At 37.8% G+C, this 24,462-nt stretch overlaps 1 protein-coding gene across 1 annotated transcript; it reads right to left on the bottom strand.

The window, feature by feature from the left end:
• Positions 1-1,393: 1,393 nt before the first annotated feature.
• Positions 1,394-23,406, bottom strand: LOC145787913 (enteropeptidase-like). Its single transcript, XM_082599751.1, has 13 exons — positions 23,042-23,406; positions 22,785-22,892; positions 19,411-19,514; positions 17,735-17,903; positions 16,472-16,689; positions 15,835-15,960; positions 15,283-15,411; positions 14,758-14,811; positions 14,216-14,363; positions 9,455-9,539; positions 4,175-4,409; positions 3,805-3,938; positions 1,394-2,352 (listed from the first exon to the last, which is right to left on the bottom strand). The coding sequence occupies exons 1-13, from the start codon at positions 23,404-23,406 to the stop codon at positions 2,185-2,187; spliced, it is 2,043 nt and encodes a 680-aa protein (XP_082455877.1). The 3' UTR covers positions 1,394-2,184.
• Positions 23,407-24,462: the final 1,056 nt, after the last annotated feature.

Raw genomic sequence — 24,462 nt, forward strand, 5'->3', positions numbered from 1 at the left:
TAATTGTTGTACAACTTGTTTAAATTTGTTCCACATGCCTACAACTACTCATCAGACATACAATGATATTTCCATAGGACTTCAAACTTATCGATGATATCTGAGTTTGTTGATACATTTGCGAATAAACTATCAACAGCTAGCGAATCCTTTGCAACATAGCGTACAGTAGAATAAATTTCGTTTGTAAAATTGAGCTGGTGAAGCGGAGTTGTAAGAGAGTTCCGTCTCCAGAAAAATATTTTATTTTAATGTATAGTTCCTATAACAACTTAAGCTTGCGAGTAGCCTACTTTCCAGCTTTCTGTAACTTTGATTACATCTTCCTTTAACTTTATTTAATTCATCAGCTTATTGTCCATTCGTCGTCGTCGTCGTGTGCGCCTCCTCTGAGGCCGAAAAACATTGAACAGTTCTTTATCGCTGCATAAATAGGTTAGTAGAAGAATCTCGCTTAGGACTGTAATCTACATAATGCAGAGAAGCAGAGGTTTGAAACTGCTCAAGTAGGCTGCTTGGAAATGGTATAGCTTTCTTTAAAATTTCCTATCTGGCTTGGCTGCAATTGAAAATGACATAAGCTTAGTCGATCAATTACACTACTCAAAAATGATAGGCCTATAATATTTGGACAACGCTGCACACCGTGATCTTCAACTCCAGTACATTTAAGCAATGACATCAATAAGCAGAAAATAGGCAAGAAGGGTGTTTACTTTCTTCAATCTTGCTTGGGCACTTTTCCAAATATGTAGGATCCATTATTATATGCCTGGCAAACGAGTTTTCATGTCAAGGTACAGTTGGTCAAGCAAACATAAACTTAATACACGCTTAGCCAAAGCAGCACTAGTTTTCAAGTTAGAACATAACAATGATCGAAAAATACTTGTAAAGTTGTAACTACGCATTTCATTCAAAAATTTGTTTACTTTTAGGTTGATAAATTTTTAGTTTAGTAGTAAAAATGGGCCCCCCTCAAAAGTGACAAAACGAAAAACTACTCGTTTTTCCTTTAAAATGTTATGCTAGGGGGGAAAGTAGCCCGACTTCCCCCCCTCTCGGAGCCCCTGGTTCTAATCTATTTTGTATAAACCTCAATAGCTTTAATTCTAATTTCAAAAAGCTGAAAAAAGTTCTGCTTGTCCAAGTCTGCTTTGTGAACAAAAAATCGCAAGATCAAGCGACGCTGGTTCGACTCCCGTGGTGTGCGCTGGAGCAAGTTGTTTCAAGGACTGCTTTCCACTCAGCGGCACATAGTGGATGGAATAATTAATTTACAACATTTTGCAAAAAAAGCTGCTGTGATAGAAATTTACCCGACCAGCTTGTCATCCTCATCATTAGTGCACTTGGGTTATAAAACCATTTCGCAATTTTTTTTAATGCCATTCGTACGGTTCATAACGAAATAATACAAATAGCCTACAGTATTTGTTGGCTAGGATTGAGATTAAAATTGTGAAGTGCATGAAAAAACAGCATGAGTAGAATAAATTCACGGGCTTGTTGCCTAAAGATTATTTTAAAATGACATAACTGATTGGAAAACAAACTGACCATGTCTATACTTATCATCAACAACAATTATCAAACGGAATATTCAAGTGACATGAAAATTCGCCATTTGTTTGCTTTTTTTGCCCCCATCATTCAATTTAGGCTCTAGTTTTTTCGTCAATCTGTGTAACAAAACAGTTTTAACAGCTCTTTCATTAGGTCCTACTAGGATGTCATATGAATGAAAACAGCAACTTAACACAAGATATCAGCAACTGAAATATAAACTTGGCAGTTGGTGTAAGCGCTTAGGGGATGGAACAACAAAACGATATCTGATAACAAAATCATATTATTTTCAAATGGCAATTAAAATACTTACATTCAGCAGTGCTACCAACATAGTTAAGATCAAGAATGATTAAACTGAAAAGACCAAAAAGTATAAACTAGATAGAACAGGAAAATATCGCCACTGTAGCCTATTTAGGGGTTGGCTTAGGTCTACTGTATTTAGATTTTATAAAATCACAATAGAGCAGACCTGTTTGGTGTCGAAGAGACGTTGTGTTTCAATAAACTGCTGCAGTATACAACTTTTTAATTTTAAAAAGTTGCCATTGAAAATATATTATTTCAAAATATGGTGTTGTTTGAGAGACACAGCTAAATTATACACGTTTTCTACATTCCACACTGGTATCCGATGGTGTTTCTTATCCACAAAATGAAGTTGCTTATTCTGGTGTAGCCACCAGGTATCCCAGCCGCACAGCCATCACCGAAACTAGTTATTCCCCTCAAATACCATCGGTTATTTTCATAGCAAGAAAGGGGTCCTCCGCTGTCTCCCTGCAATTTACTAACGTTAGGAAAAATTGGCATATTGAAGATATAGAAATACACTTTTAGCTAAAGTTTTTCATCAAAAATTTTTAAGTTTTTAGTCAGATTTTCTCCTGGAGATAAACTTTAGTCTGCTATCAAATGTTATGGTCACATTGGCCGGAGCTGTGTAGCTTAGTAGGCTGGTAGACTACTATACACTATACTAACAAAGGTGGGCAGTAGCGTTTTACCTTTGTAGCGATGCTATTGTTTTATAGCGGTAGCGCCAGTACATTTTTGTTAGAGTAGCGGCGCTGCCGCTACCTTTTTTCAATGTAGCGGTAGCGGAGAGGCGCTACGTTTCCTTCAGTCGCACTCCCGTTGCCCGCTACTTTCCCGTTTAAAGTATACAAATGACTCATGTTTGAAGATTTTTCATGGAAGCAATGCGTGAAAAAATCAAAGCAAAAATTATTCAACTATTGCGGGAAACATCAAGCCACCTTGATACCGATAATAGTGACACCAACATTATTGTCACGACATCAAGAAGGAATTTTTTGGTGTGTTGGTGCCATCGCATTAAACGTCATTACCTACGGAAAAAAATGTCAATTGTTATGGCCCTTTTTTAGGCACAAGCAAGTCCTTGAGCTTTTCTAGCGCCTATTTATAACGTCTCTTTATTATAAATACAGCATCCCAATTCCTTCCAGTGCTGCGTGGGGGGATTTTTCTCCATTGAAAAAGACGCGCTGGAGTTGGTGCGGGCAGGGCAAGCAAAAGCGGGCAGGACTCAATGACTTGCATTTTGAAATTATTGTGTCTTTGAAAGATGCGTAGCAATAAATTTCAATTACTGTAAATCCCTCAAACTTGTTTTCTATAACGACGCTGAAACGTCAGCGCAAACGAATGATACGATTCGTTTTCAAGGTCATTTTGACCTCACAAATTGCTTCCTGAATCAGTTTGAGACAAAAGTAACAAAAGAAGTAGCTGTAACGCTCTAATTATAAAGTAGCGGATTCCCACCTCTGTATACCAGCCTAAAAGATAGTTATGTGGGCCATTGTTAGGTTAAGATTCTAAGATTCAATAGCCTGTGTTTCAATTTTGTTTGAAAAAAATAGGCTAAGGTGTACAGTCTGTACAATCCGCTCCGTCAGATCTAAAATTTTATTGGCTGTATAGCCTACCTACCACCTACGTACCGTACCTGCCCTACCTACCTACCTGCCTGCATTGATATACATTATACAGAAGACCAAATTAATTAATTTACGAAACTTAAATGGTTACAGCAGGCTTGCATGGATCGTAGCCTACGTATACTCATCAGAAGAACAACTAGTTGTTCAGATTGCTGGCCTACCATTTTACATATGCCTGATAAAAGTCTTAGGCGTAATCAATTCTAAACAAATTAAAGTAGGTTACGTTCGACTATTTTCAACAAAGGGACGATCGTCCAACCTGGCACGTGTCAGCGTTTAAACGACCTCCAGCACAGATCACCCTCCTCCACACGTAGGAGTCGTAGCTGCAGTTGCTAGCTGGCCTGATTGGCAAGCGCGCTTCTTTCAATCGAAATGCTGGTGGTCCAACATCTGCAAGTTTCATCATAAATATTTCAGGCATTGAAGTAGGTGACAAGCATACATGGTAGAATAGTAGTTCCGAAATGCAAGGCGATGTCACAGCTAAAGAATTCTCAGATCCAGAGATTGCTGTCCTATCCGTAGCTTAGGCTACTTTTAAAAAATTTCCTGCTTAACTGTTGGACTTAAAATTTTATCTCAATTTGATCTAGTTTAGTTATTATCTTAAAACATTCACAACCTACTGTTAGTTTCACCCCATCCTGCAGCCAGGCACTCATCATTTATACCGGGGAATCCACCACTGGCTTCTCTCTGTTCCTCCGAGATGACATTGCTCGGAAGAGGAGGTGGTAAACAGATCGGTCGGATGAAGTTCCATTGTCGCGCATAACCAGAAAGTTGGATGAGAGCCAAGTCGTTCAAGTCATTTGTGAAATTATATTCTGGATGTATAATGATTCTGGAGGCCCGGTATGACTGAAAAATAAAAAAAATTGGTATTTTTGTACCCCACTGTAGGCAACAAACGTACTGTAGGTTAAAAATGCAACCAATCATATGACAACATTTTTGATCACGTTTGGCCTATTAAACTTTTGTCCCAATTGTTTCAGAAGTTTAAGACTACAAAACGAACGCTTCAAATTGTTTAAAAAGGCATTTCTGAGTTTTTTACGTTAGCTGTATTTTATTAACCGTTTGTACGCACTTTTGCTACTGCTAGACTACTGCTGCCACACGCAGGCTGCATAACCAAGTGGCGAGAGCTACGGAAGGACATTCAAAGGACGCGAGTTCGAAACCTCTCAAGAGCCTATCGCGTAACGTTGGCAAAACACGTCATGACGTAGCCTACTTTTGAAGGGGAGGACGCGAAGATTGGTTTTCTTGCCTTCCCGTCCATTTAACCTAAAACTTCAATCACCGGGCGTGAGCCTGGATACGCCAAAAACTTGCATTTTTAGAAAGATTTTAACTTTGAAACTTGAGGATTCAAACTGTGACTCAATCCTAACCAAAAGCATTGGTCTAATCCTGTCGTACTCGTAAAAGGGATTACCGCCATAGTGCAACTTCATAGGCTACGTTTCATGCAAGAGCTACATTAACCTCCAAGTGTTGCTGATGGATTTATTTCTTATATAAACGCATACAAAATTGAACAAGTAGTTTTTGTTTCAAATTTAGTTGGTCTATCATAAAGGGATATCTGATAATATATGAATACTTAATTTAAAAAAAAACTTGTAAATGTTCTTTTTTTAATTTAAAACGAAATACGCAGGCTAGCTATAACCATAGGCTACTTTGTAAAAGATAAAGACCTACTTTTATATTACTACTACTACTACCAGTGGCGGCTCGTCTATAGAAACTGCAGAACTGCAGCACCCCCTGCACATTTCAGAATTTTATTCTTTTTTTATTAATTTCACTTTATTTTTCATTTTCTCTATATATCCTACCGACTAGATGTTTCATAATTTCTGAATTTAAAAAAGAATTATGATTTTTCAAGTTTTATATTTGGAAGCTCTGAACTGCAAGCTCTGCAGTTGCGATCTTATAAAAGAAGAACAAACAGGAATGGTGACGTCATATTTGGCTGAGGTTGCTTCAAAATTCCACAATTCCGAACTGCAAATTTTGCAGTTGCTTGTCAGAAGTGTTGCCAACCTTGCGGTTTTTCTGCAAGTTTGGGCTTGTTTTTTTCGAGTTTGCGTATTTTTTTTTTAGTTTGCCGGTTGTTTGTTTTTGGCCTTATTTTTGGGGCAGTCAAACTTTTTTAACTTGTTTTTGACACTGAAATTGCGATGTTTTTATTGTAGTCAACATAGTATCCCTTCTTTTCAAGATAATTATTGCTTGGAATGCAGTAAATAAATGTCATTCTTGAAATAAACGTGATGTATGGACTGCAAAGGTTGTATTGAAAATCTTGAACTGCTACTGCGTGCTTTATGCTAATTGGTATTGGTTTCAAATTATTGGGCTTGTTTTTATGTTGATTTGCCTGTTTTGGGCTTAATTTTTAGATTCACTTGCTTGTTTTCAAAAAACAACCTGGCATCACCTCTGGTCAGGCACTCAGGCTAGCTATTGCTGCAAGTAGCTAATAGCTTCACTTCATCGTTTTCAAGCACAATGTTAGGTGGCTGCGACTGATGCTGTTGCATGGTTAGACTAATGTGCTTTGCTTTCTGCACAAAAAGGTAAAGCTTAGACTAGGTAATCATTATTGTTCTTACTTAATTAAATTTAAGTTAGGTTCATTGTTTACTTGCGATAATAAGTTAAGGTCAAAGACCTAGGGATGTAACTGTAAGAACAACGCAACTTCTTAATTGGCTAGCTTTTTTTTATCAGCATTTTGCTGAGCAGGGTCTGCCATATTTACATTAATTCCACATCGCATGGTTATTTTCAGGCTGTGTGTTGATGGTTTATAAGTGCTAGTCTACTTGTGCAGCAAGCTGTAGACTGGTAGAAGGACAGGTTATGACATGGGAGGCTGCAACGTGGTGCTGTCAATGTGAACATTCATATACGAACAGTTAATAAAGTTAATGAACATTTGGAACCATTAAAATCCTGCCTTGATGAAATACAGTCTACACCTGCTCATCATACCATTTCAGAAGCAACAGGTATTTTGCATTAACTTACCAACGAAAAATTGCTCTGTTGGTTGCAGCTGTTTTATCAAATAATGCCTCATGTTGAAGTGATTTTCAACCAAATGCAATCTCGAGATAGTGATGTGTTCAAAGTACATGAATATATAAGCAATTTCAAAAGTGCAATTTCCGTGATAAGAATCTCAAAAATATGTACTGTGAGAATTCTTCAAAAACACTTATGACTGAGGCAAAGGAGGTGTTTGACTGCATATGTGTTGACATAATGGCTAGATATTCCTTCACCAAACAATTAGTAGCTGCAAATATGTTCAACAAAAGAAGCTTTAATAGCTTTAAGAATAAACTGCCCATACATGAGGTGGCAGTAACTGTTGAGGCATATCCCATTATAGAAAAATAAAAGTTTGAAACTGAACTTGCAGTATTCTACAGCAGATCGAACATGCATGAATATTCCGCGTTATTTGAATTGTTAACATTTATTCAGAAAAGTAATTTAAATGATGCTCTCAGTGAAATTTTCAAACTGGTAAAAATCCTAACCATTCCTATGACCACAGCAGAGCCTGAACGCTGCTTTTCAACATTAAAATGAATCAAAACTTTTCTGAGGAGTGGGTTACCATCAATCAAGAAAGGCTCTTAATTACTAAATGCTCTTGCCGTCATTTCAACGGAGAAAAATTCTTCGTCACCCAGACATTAACGACAAAGTCACTTACCTTTTTGCTCAAAAGAAAATAAGAAGAATGGATTTTGTCTATAAATAAGCTTGGTTCCAATTGACATGGAGCAGTTTATTTGTAAGTAATTTATGTTTTGTAGTTTATCCCACTGTTTACCTTTGTATCCACCCGAGTTATTGCCTGCATAGTGCATGTGCAGCATGCACTGTAGGAACTTTGTGTCTTTTGTTTATTTGTTATTCATAGTAATAAAATAACCCATCATAATAAAATTTGTCAGACAAACCACAAGAAATCTTGTATTTCAGCGAAAGAAAAACTTTGCTGGATCATCCATGGTCTTGACTGAGTAACTCACTAAGCGGAGAGTTCAACTCGTCAATGATGTAAAACACCAATTTGGGAAAAGAAATGTTTGGACAATCAATGGCAACAGTTTTGTATTTATTTATTCACAGACACACATAATGAAATCTTCAGAAGACATCCTAAAGTTAAGTACTGATTAATTAATCTTTTAATATTTCAAATTAGGCCTATAATAGCCAATCTAATTTGTTAAAACTGGTAACTATTTACAAAACAGTGCTTATTGTTTATTATATATATGATACTGCAAATAATTTTAATCAATATATATTGTATTTTATAGGCTAGATTGTCACTCTCCTGTTGGACACTTCCTTGTTACTTGTAAATTAGGAGAAAAATTCTGTTTTGAATTCATCGTATTTTTTGCCCCAACAATGATAGTTGTAGCAAGATCCCAATATCAATTGTTCAAACTGGAAATTGGTGTTTTCGTGTTTAAATTTCACAACAATTTACTACCAGATTGCTTCTTCAACCGTTTTAAATATGTCAAAGAGGTTCACAGCCTGTGTACAAGAAACCATGATAATGATTTTCTAAACATTCCATACTTCTCAAAAACGCTTGTAACTCAGCATTCAATAGAATTCACAGGTGCGAAAACATGGAACGAATTTCCTTCTTCAATTAGAAAGAGTGATGCAAAGTCACTTTTTGTCTACAAACTAAAACAACATTTAAGCAAACAAAACGGATACGCAATAGAAAGACAACGTAGAAAGGCTGTTTTGCATTCTTATGAAGATTTCAGTTGAAATCCGAAATACTTTACAAAAGATTAGGCCTACCTAACAATAATTTTGACTGCTTGTGCTGTACTTTTATGTTTGTAGATATTCACAGCAAACGCAACACTCCATAACTAACGCGACACCAAAGGAGATGAGAGCTTCATCAACACCATCAGGACATCATCATCTTATCTACCAGCTCATCCATTCCATCACCCACCAGGACAAGAAACAATAACTTAAACCGGATCTCAAACCTCAATCGTCGTAGGTTACTGTGTGATGTGCAGTCTGACCATAGAAAGAGCTCTCATCATCTGCTCTCCTGGGCCACATCGACACGAGCTTTTGCCTCAGGATGGGTTTCTTTTATATTCGGTTTTCTTTCTCCATCCTATTTTTATTGTTATGACTGCTCATCCACATCAATATTGGAACTGATAAATTCAATCCACAACACTTTTTATTAGGCTGTCACTCATTACTACATTTGTGCTTGTTTATGTTTTATTTCATTCTGTTTGTATTTGGGTTTTGTGGCCGTGCTAACTACAGACATATAGCCTACTACATGATTTTCTATTCAGGCACATTTTAAACCTTTCAAGGTTTTGTCACCTTTTCCCTTTCATTAACGTGCTGGTAGGTCTATATCGACTATTGTAGTTAGTAGTATCTTTTTCGTCTCGGATGCGTTAATGACAAAAAGTAAAATGATTGACTGATATTCATATTATGAGCAAAATGTTCCCATCTATTAACTTCAGATTTCCTATTTTGTACCAACCTTTAAGAAAAAGCAATTTGTTTATTTCAAAGTTCCAAAAGTCCACATTTTCAACTGCTCAAAATTTTTATTTTTTGTACTGAAAACACCAGGAATGGCATTTTAGAGCATATAAAAGTGCAAAATTTTCTGGGGGAGCATGCCCCCAGACCCCCCTAGTAAGCTCGCGCCTTCGCCGCTCGACTGTTCGCGTAACATTATGACGTCACACTTAGCATCAACAACATTTGCAGCACCCCCATCACCAAAGGCCACGAGCCGCCACTGACTACTACTACTTTTATATGTTTTAAAGAAATTTCACCTCAACTCTTCTTTTATCCAGCTGGTCGTATTTCCAATATTTTCCCAAATGAAACCAGTACTGGTCTTTGTTAATCTCGCTTGGCCTAAAGTCAAAAGGTAATAATAAAAACACTAAAACGTAACCCTAACCTGAACCCTAACTACCCTAACCCTTAGGCGTCTGCAGAAAATAATGTTTAGACACACCGCCCGTTCGATGTAGCAGGCTTCATTGATAGCCTATATACGCAGTAGTTCCAAACATTTAGGCCTATTTACCATCATTTAGATTAGAAATATGTAGGCTAATAACAACTGGGTTTTTTTCTTTTTTTTAGTTTATTTTAGATAAAAAGTCAGACAATTTTAGATCGAAAAACAATCTGCTGAGAGGCAAACATTTTCATTACTGTGGAGTGTGGATGAAGCATGACGAGTAAAATGGCTAAAAAATACAAACGAATTAAGTTAGGCTATATCTTTGTGAAAGTAACAAAAAACTTGAAGTGGAATAATTGCTTCGCTCTCAACCCCCAGTACAGTTACAGCAATTTATTTCTTGGACATATAGTCCAGTCGTTGAAGGGTTTTACTTTGACTTAATTGGTGTAAAGCTGAAATTTTGCACATTGGTTCTGTTCATTGTGTACAATGACCAAAAAAAAATCCCCGTGAAAATTTTTCGGTGAAAAAAAGTTATCCGCTATTTTCGAAATTCCGCCGTTTTTTTCAAAATGGCGCATGTACAAATACTGAAATATTCAATTTTTATGAAATTATTGTTAGTGTTGGTGCTCATTTAAAAGTAAATTTCATACTGCAATTATTTCACATTGGCAAAGTTTTGGTCCACCGTGATTGCCGGAGGAAGTTTACGGATACACAGAAAAGGGTTCAGGGAAAATGCCTGCAAAGAAGTTACGATCTGTGACAAGGAAATTCAAGCTTCTGAAGCCTCCAGTAGGCTATACTGCGTCAAAAGGGTGCTGATGGGATTAATGCTGCCAGTACTAATAGAGGGGACAACACTGTTGCGACAGCTGGTCGATAAGTACACATAGACTGTCGTAGGCCTAAACGTTACACCAACCCAATCGATACCTACAGCTTAAGAAGAACAGAGAGGAAAGTGGGTCCTGCGTCACGAGGAAACGAAGTGTTCGAATTCTTGATGGAAATTTCGGCAGTAAGACTCATTGCTTGTTTTGTGGGACTCGAGTTCTCACGGACAGACCTGGCTTTAGTTTTGTTAAAACAGATGTTTTTGCAAGGACTATGTTAGAGTGTTGTGAGAGACGTTCTGACGATTGGTCAATGGTCATTCGCCGTGAAAGGTCGTATTGAATATTACGGTGGCGATTTGCATGCTGCACTGTTTATACCATCATTCTTGTAGGGTTAATTTTATATATGGATTTAACGTAACCTTGTAATGCGGCAGAGTATTGAGGCAAAACGTCAAAAATCTGGGCGACCGAAGGATGAGGAACAGGACCAGGCATCTCTACAGAAGTGTTCACATCTTGAACAGAATGATGAAGAACAGTTAACGACATCAGACCTCAGATCTAAAATGAAGGAGTTTTTAGCAAATGATGATTGCCTTCCTTATGGATCAAAATATCTGAAGACCCAATCGATGAATCTATCTATATAACTGAAGGTCAGGGCCTTCATGACATTGTCACTATGAGAGAGAAGACATCCGAATTCCTCCTATTTCATTACCTAAAAACAAGGCATGAGGATGATGAAGAGTCACACAAGAGAGAAATAATTATAACTGCGGCAAGGCTCATCAAAAATGATGTTCCATCTGTTAATGATCATTATCCAAGCACAGACGCACTCAATAATAATAGTAATCGTGTTTTACGTGCGCCCATTGCGATACATAACATACAGTGACTCTGCGATCGCAGATGCGATACAACAGACGATAGGAAGCAGCGAAGTGACATATGTAGTCTTCGAGTCAGCTGCTCCCCTTATTTTGGCTTGCCATTAAGTGTCTTTGCCGAGACACAGTCGCGTGCTCTGGAGTGGTGTCGAACTCACGTCTTTTCGAACGTCGCGCAGACGTTCTCACCACTCGGCTACGCAACCGACACTCAATCTCGGTCCTGCTCTAATGTAGCCCACTTGCCTGAAACTTTGCGAACACTGTTGGGTTCTTTATTTGTAGGAAAAGACACAAAGCAAAAGGTTGCAAGTATTGGCCAAGCTGTCGTTCTCACCACTCAACCGACCAGATCGTCAGACCACGAGCGGTGATTGCACCATTGCAAATTGGTCTTGCTGTTCAAGGACATCATTTGTACACTGTACAGGTCGAGATTTCTTGTTGATACTTTACAGTTTACACAATATGGGATATTGTTCTTCTTACGCAGAAGTCCTGAGGTTTGAAAAGAATGCAGCTGATTGTATAGCGTCAGATGCCATTGTTCTAGAGAACATAGACCTACTCGAAAGTACAATGTTATTTGCAGCTGACAATGTTGATCATAATATTATCACCCTGGATGGGAAGGGGACTTTCCACGGGATGGGAATGATTGCTGCCTTGACACCGGGTCAGAAAGCAAACTGTATGATTCTAAGGCACAACATATCACAACTCAACATCACAGAGAAGACTAGGATTGAAATCATGCAACTCCGCTTTGCCAATGAAGCGCAGAAGACATCACTGGCTGGTTATGTACCTTTTTCTCAAGATCAAACCCTGAGGAATATTGTGAATGGTGTTGTGGCCGAGGATAACGTTAATGTACATGAACATGAACGAAAAAAAATGATCGACCTATTCGATCAGTAAAACACTTCGGGGTAGCCTAAAAGCTGCGAAGTGATCAATGCCCCAGGGGATCCTGATGTTCAGATTGTGAAGGCTACTGTTCTTAGTGCAGTGTCACACTCGACAACGTTGATTGGAGAAGACACAGATCTGTTGGTCCTGCTTCTTCATTATGCGCAAAAAGTAAACAGAGATCTATATTTTCGTTCCGACAAGAAAAATGCTGACATAGTGTATCATATAAACGAACTGAAAATGGTGATGAGTGAAGAATTATGTTCCCAGTTACTTTTTCTACATGCCTACACTGGATGTGACACAACATCAAGAATCTTTGGTGTGGGTAAGAAAATCTGTCTTTCACAATCTGGTAAAGGGTGATGCTATTCTGAAAGACTGTGCCAATTACCCCCTTCTTCCAAAGCAGACAGCAGCATCCATTGTGAACAAAGATTGTCAAGCGATGGCTGTGATTTTTGGGGCACCCGAACGGATTTCCTCTCGTCATTGCACTACAGAGTAGGCTACTAAGAAAAAAGTAGTCTCTTCCCAATCATTTGTGACACCAGAACGCATACCACCTACTGAGTCATCAACAAAATTTCACTGTCTGAGGGTTTACTGTCAAATAATGGTCGGGCTAGGACAGGAGAGTGATATGGAAACTTGCGGGTGGGGTTGGAAACTGGAAGGCAGTCAGTTTGTGACAACAGAGTCGGACATGAATGCGGACCCAGATTCCCTCTTATAGATTATCCACTGCAACTGCACAACTGCCTGTAGCACTGCCAGGTGTAGGTAGAATAATCTACTCTGTACCTCAGCATGTGAACAGTGCAACTTGATGCCTGTGACAATACGTACAATCAGTCATTACTGGATGAAGATGATGACCAGGACTTATTAAGCAACTGAATGTAAATGACTTAATAAGTGGTTTGCGATTCTTGTACTGTCAGTCTTTCACTATTGGTTTTGTTTCATATAAGACTTTCCATAAAACCAATTAGTTAATTTCATTTTGAATTGTTTTAATGAATTCCTTACCACCTTAAACCTAGGGATAGACGCCAGAATTAGAGCTCTAGCATGAATATTAAGTGAATTGTTGTCATTATACTGTTTTGGCGGCCATCTTGAAAATGACAACTTTCCGGTGCTCTGATTCTCCTAGATTTTTAATATATTATTCTTGATGATAAATACTATAAAAAACCGTTGGAAAACCTTTTGTAGGAATTTTTTGGGTCAAACCATATATTGACCTGACTATAAGTGAACAAATTTATCGTTTTTGGAACTATTATGCATTAGCGTAGGCTATTATATAATATTTTGTTAATGTCACTTCGTTTAAAGTCAAATATAGTTGTTATTGAGCACCTACTTGCTAATTAATTGTGACAATGATAATATCATATTTTAAAGAAGCCGTAGTATGACGATACTTCGGAAAAAATTTCAAATTTTGTTTATCCGCCATATTGAGAAAAAAATGGCGGATTTTCAAAAAAGGCGGATAACATTTTTTTACCAAAAGATTTTCACAGGGATTTTTTTTTGGTCAATGTACATAATCAACAGAAACAATGTGCAAAGTTTCAGCTTTACACCAATTAAGTCAAGGTTCGGCCCTTTTTTTCGCTTCAACGACTGTACTAATAGCCACAGGGGCTTGGGGTAGCAATCGCCTCCCTAAAATTTCATCTTGTCCTCCAAAAAAACCGAACCTTTATTATATTAGCCCACAACATTTTAATGACATTGTTTTACATGTTAAATAAAGTTTCAATAATGTTTGGCTGTATTCAGTGGCTATATTTTTAAACAAACTCTTTATTGTAATTATTTAAACATTTGCCTTCCCTCGAGCGGGTGTTTTTGTTCCCTAAAATTTCTTTTCTAGTTACGTCACTGCAATATTGCAACTTTGACTGCTCTCTCTTTGTAACAAACCACAGTAATTTATTTTCAGCTCACATGGTCCATGTGCTCCTATCCAAGAAGCAATGGGCAGCTGTTGCCACCCAATCGGAGCATATCAAAGTCCCGGCACAATCGGCGTACAGGTAGTTGTTGCTGATTTGAACAATCCAAGGCCACTCTCCATCTCTGGCGTTGCCGCCTCCTGCGCAAAGCATCGGCAACAAATTTTACAAAATAACGCTTAAAAAATGTTTTTCCTCAGCAAGACTGCGACAACAATAGGCAGCTTTTATGACCTTGGGAAACTCGTCGTCGCTTTATTGATGGTATGGTGTCACCACTAGGCCTTAATGCCTACAGTTGATACTTTTGTTTTCGTTGTACAGTAGTTTAATGTTATTTTGCTTTGCAATTATTTCTACCAACGGTTGTAAAGTCTTTTTACGTTATTGTCAGTGTTGTGACGTGAGAAACAAATAGGATAAAAGACGTTCTATGGAATGGGTTGTTCAAACTGCGTAATTGTGCTTCTTGATGTACGTACAACCAATTTTAAGATTTCTTTGTTATAAGTGATGCAAGGCAAGTGATCTCACCCACAATTTTCTTTGAAGGAACAGAAATGGGTATTCCGCATTGAAAGACTTTTTCTAGAAAAGTGACAAACAATTAGATTAAAAATGAAAAACCTGCGAATACCACAAATCTTTACAGCACGTTTGGGTTCTGTTGCCGCGATATATTTACTGACATGTAGGTTATGCACCAATAGCTTGCTACCTCTTTAAATCTCAAAAAGTGCCTGTTCATGTTTCGTCATGGACACGTTAAAAGCAAACTCTAACACAAAAACTTCACATTTATGAACAACTACAAATTCATAAACAAAAGAAATATATTGTTAAATAAAGTGACTTGACTTTTTCTGGTGATTATAGGCTACTAGGTTACCTCCTGATGTTAAGGATGATACCTAGCTTTTAGTACCGACGTTTCGTCAGTCAACACGACTGACTTTATCAAGGTTAACTGTTTTTACGATTTACATTCTTACACAGATTTTTTCAAATTGATTTTACGCTATTAAATGTATTGTAGGTAGCGAACCAAATTGGACTTACGGCGGCACTGCTCCACTTTAACGCATTGTCCGTTGTGCCAAATCGGTCGCTCTGTGGGACAGGCACAGCCAGGCACGCACGTGACATCATCACGTGATGACGGATCGATGGCAACGCCAGTTCCATCATCTTCAAACAAAGTCTAGTTATGTAAATTACGTGATAAATCGAAACGACTTTATTGGGCTACGATACTCAGCAGGTGACATAAGGATAAAAAACACGGGCACAAAGTAACAAACTTCAATTCCATTAGTTTGGAGGTCGTTTTCACGTGAATGTGTTACATAAACGAACGTGGTATTTACGTAACTTTGCTACGTTGGATAAAATCTAACTTTTGCGTTAGACTACAAACCGATTCCGCTGCAGCTTTTTTCTATGAGTCTCAGAGAGACAATACTTGGTAGGTCTAGCTATTGTTTAAAATGAATTTTGTTTGTGCGGAGTGAACTGGAACTCTTTATGTTATCCAAGAACTAACCTTGAAGCAAAACAAATTCAAGACAATGAACCTCACAATAACAATTATCTTTGTAAGTTCATAATTACGTTTGAAACATATTTTCCATGGACCAAATTTTGAGGATAATGTATCTTCGCAAGTTAGACGACAGATTCTTCTACAAAGAGACCACTCTTGCCCACCAGGACAAGACTGTTCAACGACGTCGACTCCTAACACAAAATTAACTTCAGCGGTGAAAGTAGTAAAAAATATTTCACAGTTTGCCTATACGTAGTTCAACTTTAGTTAGACTACAAAAGTAAGGCTCCTGAAATAGTGAGAATAGAATTTTGCTGCAAAAATATTTAATGTAAACTACATGGTATTCTATCATGAGTTAGAATTATTTTTTTTCGACTTATAGAAAGTGTTTTGACTGATGTTTCTTTGAATGATCTTATGAATTTATACTTGACTACTTTTCTTTATTATTACTGACTATAACCTGTTCCACAATCAGGCTTTTGAGAGCATGACAAATCAATCCCTTTTGTACTATGATTTTACATTTACAACATCTGCTAAGTGCTAACGTGGAATCTATTAAATTCATATAAACATAAGCGATCGGTTTACCCTCTGACGGTAAGTGAGAAATCTTTATGCCCAAGATTTTTCCCTGGCACGGCACAAAATTTTATTTGGACTATGAACGATTTTATGTCAACGAAGAAATCTTACCATTGATTACGCTGTAGGCCAATTTGAAACCTCGTCCACCGTTTGAGTTGTCAGAATTGAACGAAATATCCACAGAGTTTCCAAAGTAAATGAATTCAGTTTGGGGCAACAGATTTCCACACAAAATGTTATTCCTGTTGGTTGCACGACTTTGAACTTGAATGAAGTCATAATTGCAATATTCGAAGCAATGTCCTTTTTGCAAATCACAAACGCCTCTACAAATAAAAACCAATGCTTTAAGATTTGAAAAAAAAAAATGAAAGAGCAATCAGGACCACAGAACAGAAGACAATCGATGTGAAGCCTAAATCTTGACTGAATAAAGTACCAGAACCATTCAGCAGCGACGTTGCCATATGAGTGGGTTATGAACTCCACACCTCACACTTTGAGACGCACGTGACGTCATACATAGCAACTCTATTCATGCAATAGAAACGCTATTTATTAATATTACTGATATTTATTTATTTGATTACTATTTATAATAATTATCCTAATAAACATACACCTCGAGGGCGTTTTAAGTTCTATGTTATAACCCCCTCTAATTACGCTCCTGCAGTAAAGTATAATAAAAAATAACGCCAAGCTCATTACTGACTTTAAATAAACTTTCCATGTTGGGCTTGCTTATCGGGGCCGGGTGTTGGCCTAAAATATAACTTAGGATAGGGACTGTAGATCGTGGGGATGCAAAACTACAACCGTTCTTGGCTTATCTACAACACTAGAAGGGTTGCGATTTTTCTGCTTTACAAAATAATGTCGATTTTATGGGTTATATAAGAGTATTGAAGTTGGGTTTTAAAGTAATTTAAGGTTTTTAGTTGAAAGCATGCCAGCAGCAAAGCGTAAAAAATATGTCAAATTGGCAATTGACCCTTCTAACGTTGCCTGATTGCGTAATGTTGATTATTTGATTACAGTCCATAATGTTGATTACAGTCCCGTAATGTACTGCCCCTACCTAGGGCCCACTTAAAACAATTATGACTTGTATTTTCTGGTGTGGCCCATTTTAAGATAATTGACCTCGCTTCGTCCAAACCTGACAAAATCAAATAAATTCAAAAACAAGGGACTTAATTTTCCATTTGATAACTCAATGGATAAACACGTAATTTTACAAAGAAACGGTAAAATGTACCAAGGAAACCTACATGCCCGGAAACATGCTAATTGTCCTATTTTTTGACTTGTTGATATCAACTGTAATACATCTGAATGTTAGTAATTTCACCACTAAAGATAACACACATCGGGTTTTCTGTATCCAAATCCAAAATCTTTATGATAATAAGTTCATGTCTGCTTCCTTCTATCGTCCATTGGCAATCTAAGCTGTTCCCGTAATCCTCCGGATATGAAGGAGTCGTAAGGATGCCTGATTTTTTCCGAAGTATTCTGTCTCCACCACAACCTGATTCTGCAAAAAATGGCAAAAGTTAATATAAACGTTAAAGTTAATGACTTTGCTGGTTGCAATGTTTCCGATAAACACTCACTGGTGAGGTAGGACCAGGCGCGGATTTATGGGGGGGGGGGGCCAGGGGCCCGGGCCCCCCCCGAAATTTTGTGAAAAGTTGTATGTTTCCGCATCAAATGGTTTGATATGCTTCTAAACAGCTGATATTAGTCCCTCGGCATCACAATTGATGAAAATGGTTGTTTTAATGTCTATTTTCTAGCATATCGTATATGTCGTAGTATCATTGTTCATATCTGTTTAGCTTTTTCTTTCTTTTTAGTTGATTTTCAAATTTTCTGGCCCCCCCGAAAAAAACTCTTAGATTCGCGCCTGGGTAGGACTGTTCATATATTGTTGCTTTTTTTAGTTTAAATAACGTTTTATATACAGTAGGTAGTTAACTGATCTTCTCTGGTGTTGTCTCTTCTTCTTTGTAAACCATGCTTGTGCCAGGCTTAGGTTGCTCATGCACAGCCCCTTCCAGTTATCCCGGTATTTGACTGTATTAAAAGTTGTTGCGGGTGGAACGTGAAGATGATCCTTGAGGTTATTGAGAAAAGTGAGGCGCTGTTTTCCATGAACTCGTTTTCCTTTGATCTTTCTACTGAAAGCAGTGTGTTCTAATTGTTCCTTTCTCATGACATGACCAAAAAACGTGTTTGTCGCTTGATAATGTTTTTCAAGAGGGTTCTGGTTCGATTGGTTTGAGTTAGTACGTCTTCATCTGTTTTGTGACTACATTTCTCTACATATTATGTATCGTATAATCATAATGCCTTTTTTTTTTAGGCTACTGATGGGATGGCGCAGAGGATTGATTGAATTTTCATCCTCGGACTGGGAAAGCTTCGTTGAGAGCTCAATCCTAGAAGTTCTGCATACTTGTAAAGTCTTTGAACCACTGCCTTAAGGCCTGTTAAATAGAAGCAGAGAGTAAAACGGCTGCAACTTATTGCAACCCTCTATTCCAGTTGAAGTTCTTACTCTGAGCAGTTGTCAGAAAACATGACGTTTTAAAACGTCATAGTATGAAGATGAAAACCATTTGCTTCTCAAAGTGTTTGCTGAACATCACATTAGTTCTACATTTTAAGTGTTAATAACTGTTTAATTAGATTGCCAGCCTGATTGCCAGGCGCTCCTATCTAGTGAGAGAGTGCGAAAAACCGTAGTCCTGGGCTCTTCTGGAAGTCTTTCGCACTTTCTCACTAGATAAGAGAGCCTGGCAATCTAATTAAACAATCACCACTTAAAATTTAGAACTAAGAAAGACCTCTAGGAGAGTCTAAGGCAACAGTCTTTTGCACTCTCTCATTGGATGCACAATTGCACACTTTACGTTATCGTTTTATGTTACGTTTTGTTTTGCATCCAAACAAGAATAAATGACCATCCATCCATCTTAACATTTTGCTCCTGGGATGACGCTATTCTTGTGAAATAACATATTTAGTAAATTACTTACTATCAATCTTCCTTTCACAGTATCCCGACGGCCCAACTTGAAACTCGTCACAACAGAACTCAAGATGGCGTGTACATGTTCTATCAATGGTTTCGTTTCGTGTTCTACGACACAAAATATACAACACAATTTTAGTAAAGAGATGACTTTCTTCAACCACAGACAGATGAAACCAAGCAATCACACGGCATTTAACATAATATATTAAATTGAACATAAACTATAAACTACGAACGTTTTCGGCCACACACATGTTTGCCGTAGTTTATGTTCAGTTTAATGTATGGTGTTAAATGCTGTGTGGTTGCTTGGTTTTATCTGTTTATGGTTGAACAAAATAATTATACAATAGTCAACGAATAACATGGCCATCTCAAACTCGCTGATTGAGCAAAAAAATTATGCTAAAAGTTTATGTTATACTGTAGTTACTTCACAATGTAGATTTTAAGGATCTGTTTAAGACAGGGGTGACGAACCTTTTTGCGGTCGCGGGCCACTTTGTCAATTACACATGAGTTATCGGGCCACGCAACCTTTTAATTGTGACGTCATAGATTGGAATCGACCAAAAATACAAGGTCTTCTTCTATCGAGTCTTCTAAAGTTCGTTGATACACCACAGATTGACACATTCTTCCGCAACGGAGTTATACACTGACAGGTCCCACCTACTGCACCGGGTGGTAAGCCGAGGGCAAACAAGAAGGTGGTCCGTTGTTTGGGGCTCGGTGCCACAGATACATGCAACTGGGCCCGTGTCGAAGCCCCATTCCACCATTGCAAAATATAATACATGTTCATAAATACAAGGTGAAGTTGGTGAATAGTGTTTTCCAGTGCTGTATTCGTAAAAAAAGCACAGGGTATACTGTCAGATTTGCCAAAATGATAAATAATACACAACTTGCAAAATACTAATCTTTATTCTATTTCTACCATAACACGAATTATCAACATCAAAATTGGACGAGAGGTACAAAATTGTTTATTTTTCTATAAATACATTCCAAAGAGTCTACATCTTTGACCTCTTTACAAATTTGGGATCTAGTATTCTTAGCTTGTTGTTGTCGCATCCAGGCTTAGACCTGGTGGTTGAAGATTTAAATTAAGTGGACGGGAATACAAGGAAGCCAATCTTCGTGCCCACCTTCAAACATGCCTTAAAATGTCCGGCCAAAGACACAGCCGCATGCTAGTAAGCGGTATCGAACCGGCGCCTTTCGAGTGCCGTTCCAGGGCTCTCACCACTCGGCAATGCAGTCAGCTCGGCTATATATCTTTAGCTGATCGGTGGTTTACCAGTCAGGATCTTACATATTTTTTTAGCGGTAAATTGATAGCCACAGGTAGTCCATTGCAATTAATAAACATCAAACAGCTCACATTATTAATGATCCTCAAAGAGTTAAGTAGTTAGTTCATTCAATTCAATTCAATTTATTTTTCTTTGTCAGAATGCAAAAGAAATGATATGGTGAAAAAGAAATACAGTAACAAAACTAACAAAAGGAAAAGGTGGCAAAACCTTAATGGTTTAAGACGTGCATGAAAGGATCTAATATTGCGGTATATGCATCAATAAATATAGTTAAGCACGGCCACCAAACCTGATACTTTAAAATAAGTTGATGAATTAGTTAAGAATCAGTCGCCTCCTCGTTCCTGGAACAACTGGAGCGCCAATAGTTGTCAAGAATTAAGGATAGCATACGCACTCTCTTTGGAAAACCAGAGGGTATACTAATAGTTGCTCGAAAAAGCAGAGAGTATACTGCGTATACCGCCGTATACCCCCGAATACAGCACTGGTGTTTTCACAACTTTACCTTATAGCTTTCCTATTTTCTAACTTTAAACCCTGAAGGTTAGTGTTTAGGACAAGAAAATAGCAAAGGAAAGGTGTACCACACAGTACCAGTGAAGCCATAAAATAGCTTTGCGATGTCTTTTGTCTTTAATGCATGAGCGATTGTCAAATTGTTTTGCGGGCCGCACAAAATTCTTTAACGGACCGCAGGTTCGTCAACTCTGGTTTAAGAACTAAAACAGGTCGTTAAAATCTACATTGTGAAGTACTGTGAAGTCACAATGTACATTGTGAAGTCACAATGTAGATTTTAAGGATCTGTTTAATCAATCAATCAATGTTTTATTTGTCAGTAACAAGAACATAGGTACATGTTTGAAATATGCAATTAATACACACAATGCAAAGTTACACAAGTTTCCATACCGACAGGGAGACAACGAAACGACCATACGGTCTACTAGTCGGTTTGTTTGTTTGTTTATCTTTATCCTGCATTGCGGGAAAGCGGACTTGAGCGCTATGCATCGGTGTACGCCTTCCGACATACACCTGACCCACGCTGCAGCCGACGGCAATGTCTGTTTCCGGTTGTCTACTCCACTTATGACGTGAATTTGGTACTACCCATTACTCGAAATCGATCACTAGGTAGAGGCAATTATCGTAAAGTTTCTTGCCCAGAGAAACAACAGCAAGTGCGGGTGGCTGGAGTCGAACATGCAGGCTCTCGACTGCGAGCCCAACGCGCTAACCACTCGGCCACGGCTGCCGACTGGTTAGCCATTGCCACCCTGCCACCCTGTTAGTCCATTGCCACCCTGTTTAAGAACTAAAACAGGTCGTTAAAATCTACATTGTGAAGTAAGCAACGATCATGCTGCTAAAAGCGAAACTCAATCAATTGCATGCTGCGGGTGAAATGCAAAGAGAAAGCTACAACGCTCGATGAAAGATTATTGAAAGCGACGCTTTACATTTTGGTGAAAAAGTGAATATCGCTAGATACAAGTTCTCAATTTCCTCCCAACCTCTAGGCCAGTGCTTCCCAACCTTTTTCAGTTCGCGACCCAGTTTTAATGCAAGTTTTATTGTGCGACCCACAATGAGATATGACATCTTTGTTATGGGTTATGGCATCTTTACTACAGACGTAAGTACTGAAATAATTAATGCGACACAACACCTCTAATTGTTACATTTTGTTACATTGTTGCATAATTGTTACATAATGATAATGCAATAACTTCCCGACCAAATAGAAAACAGGGTGCACAATTCATGCAAATGGAAAGTCAACAAATGAAGTGAAGATAAGAGCAGCGATGGCGAAGGCGCAGTAGCCTACTATTGAAGACCAAACTACGGCTTGTGAGATCCATAGTAATGTCGGTATTTTATAGAAAATTTTAACATTCAGTAACATTTAGAAATGCTTCGCGAGTCGCGATCCACCTGAAATAGCTTCGCGACCCACCGGTTGGGAAGCTCTGCTCTAGGCCTAGTCTACCGTATTGTGTATACGTCACAACTTTGTAGCATTGTAAACATCTGTACTTACTGGACACATCTGATAAACGTACCGCCCGTTGAACAATACGTATAGAACCTCACTGGGATTGTATATGAGCAATCGTACGTCTCGCTGCGATTGCAAGTGACATTAGTTCTGAAATGAAATGCAAATTTTAAAGAAAAATTGTTTCATTTTCTTGATATGTTCCAAGTAAACCGTTAAAAAGTTTAAAACCGAGCTAATCACAAACTAATATGCTTACGTTAAAAGAAAAGGACATTTAAACTTTAATCATTTCTAACCTTGAACTTTCTTGTGTCGTAGGAAGTTCAGCAAACTCTAACTCCGTAATTTCAACAACTTTTAATCTGCTTGGTCTAGTTGTTTCAATTCCAACAGTAGAATTGCGAAGCTTGTTTACATAGTTGGAAGGCAACTCCAAAGAATTCAATCTTTCTTCGTGAAAATAAAAACCTTTTTCTGATTTTTTAAAAACTTGGATATTTTTACGATTGTTGGTATTCCAAAAAGCAATTAATGTTCTCTGATTTTGCTCAACATTAATTGAATTTTCTTGCTCCAAATTTTCTTGAAATTCTCGTACATTTTTTTGGCATTCAGCTACAGTGTGTATGATAAACAAAACAATAAGTTTCACTGAAAACATCTTATAATTTGTTTAATGATAAGTAGCCTAATATCGTTCGATCTGCACGAAAATAAGCGTTTAAAATAAAAAGCTCAATGTTAAAGCCGAAATGCATAGCCTACAGTCTATGCATCGTTTCAAGCAATTAATGTAAACAGATAAAAAAGACGTAGCCTATGTTTACATAGAAAAAGTTAATATCTACTTTTAATTGAATAAGGTACCTACAGGTAGACATTTTAAGAAAAAAAATCAGAAATAAGATTTTAAATTAACGGCATGTAAATTTTCAAATGAACTTGTCAATCAATGCTAAAAGAACAAGTTCATTTATGCCATCAACACTGCTAAATTCAAATCTCTTTTCTGGTTCTTTTCCCAAAAGATTCCTCTAGTGTCCTTATTCAAATAGAAATGGGTAGCCCAGTATTAACTTTTTATGAGTGAATAAAACATCTCTTTGACACCGAGTCACGGACTGTTGAGCTGGCTACTGCACGGCAGTGAAGTTAATTGCAGTAGGTTTGAAGGTAACTTCGCTGATGCGTATTGTTTTGGTCCACATGAAACATTCTCATCATTGGAGTGCTAGTCTTTGTAGCACTGTAGTGTAGTTGTAGCATGTATTCATGCACTGTACAGCGGATTGCTCCAAACTGCACATTGATACTATTTTTATTGGTCATTTCCTTTGTTTGAACCTGTTAGGCCCAAGGTCTATCCTTCACTACAACAGGTTTTATGTTTACCCTGGCTGCATTAAAATATTAAACTACCAAAGATCAGACAAACTTTGTTCTGTCGTCCAATCCAAAAGACACGTAGATTTCTATTGCAGTTGTCTCGATAGTAGCAAACGTGAAACTTGGATAATCACGCTATTTTCATTATTTAATGCCACAGGCAATCCCAAATAATTTAAATCCAGTAATATATGGCCTCAAGTATATTCGCTGCCAGGAATGAGCTGTTTCAAAACAACAATCTTTTTCTTATCAAATTTTTCTCGGCCTATGGGCTACAGCTATTTTCATAGCATTCTTGTGCATTTTGTTGCTCGTGAACCAAGAACCA

The sequence above is a fragment of the Aplidium turbinatum genome, chromosome 18 (genome assembly GCF_918807975.1).
Source record: "Aplidium turbinatum chromosome 18, kaAplTurb1.1, whole genome shotgun sequence".
In the NCBI taxonomy this organism is placed as follows: domain Eukaryota; kingdom Metazoa; phylum Chordata; class Ascidiacea; order Aplousobranchia; family Polyclinidae; genus Aplidium; species Aplidium turbinatum.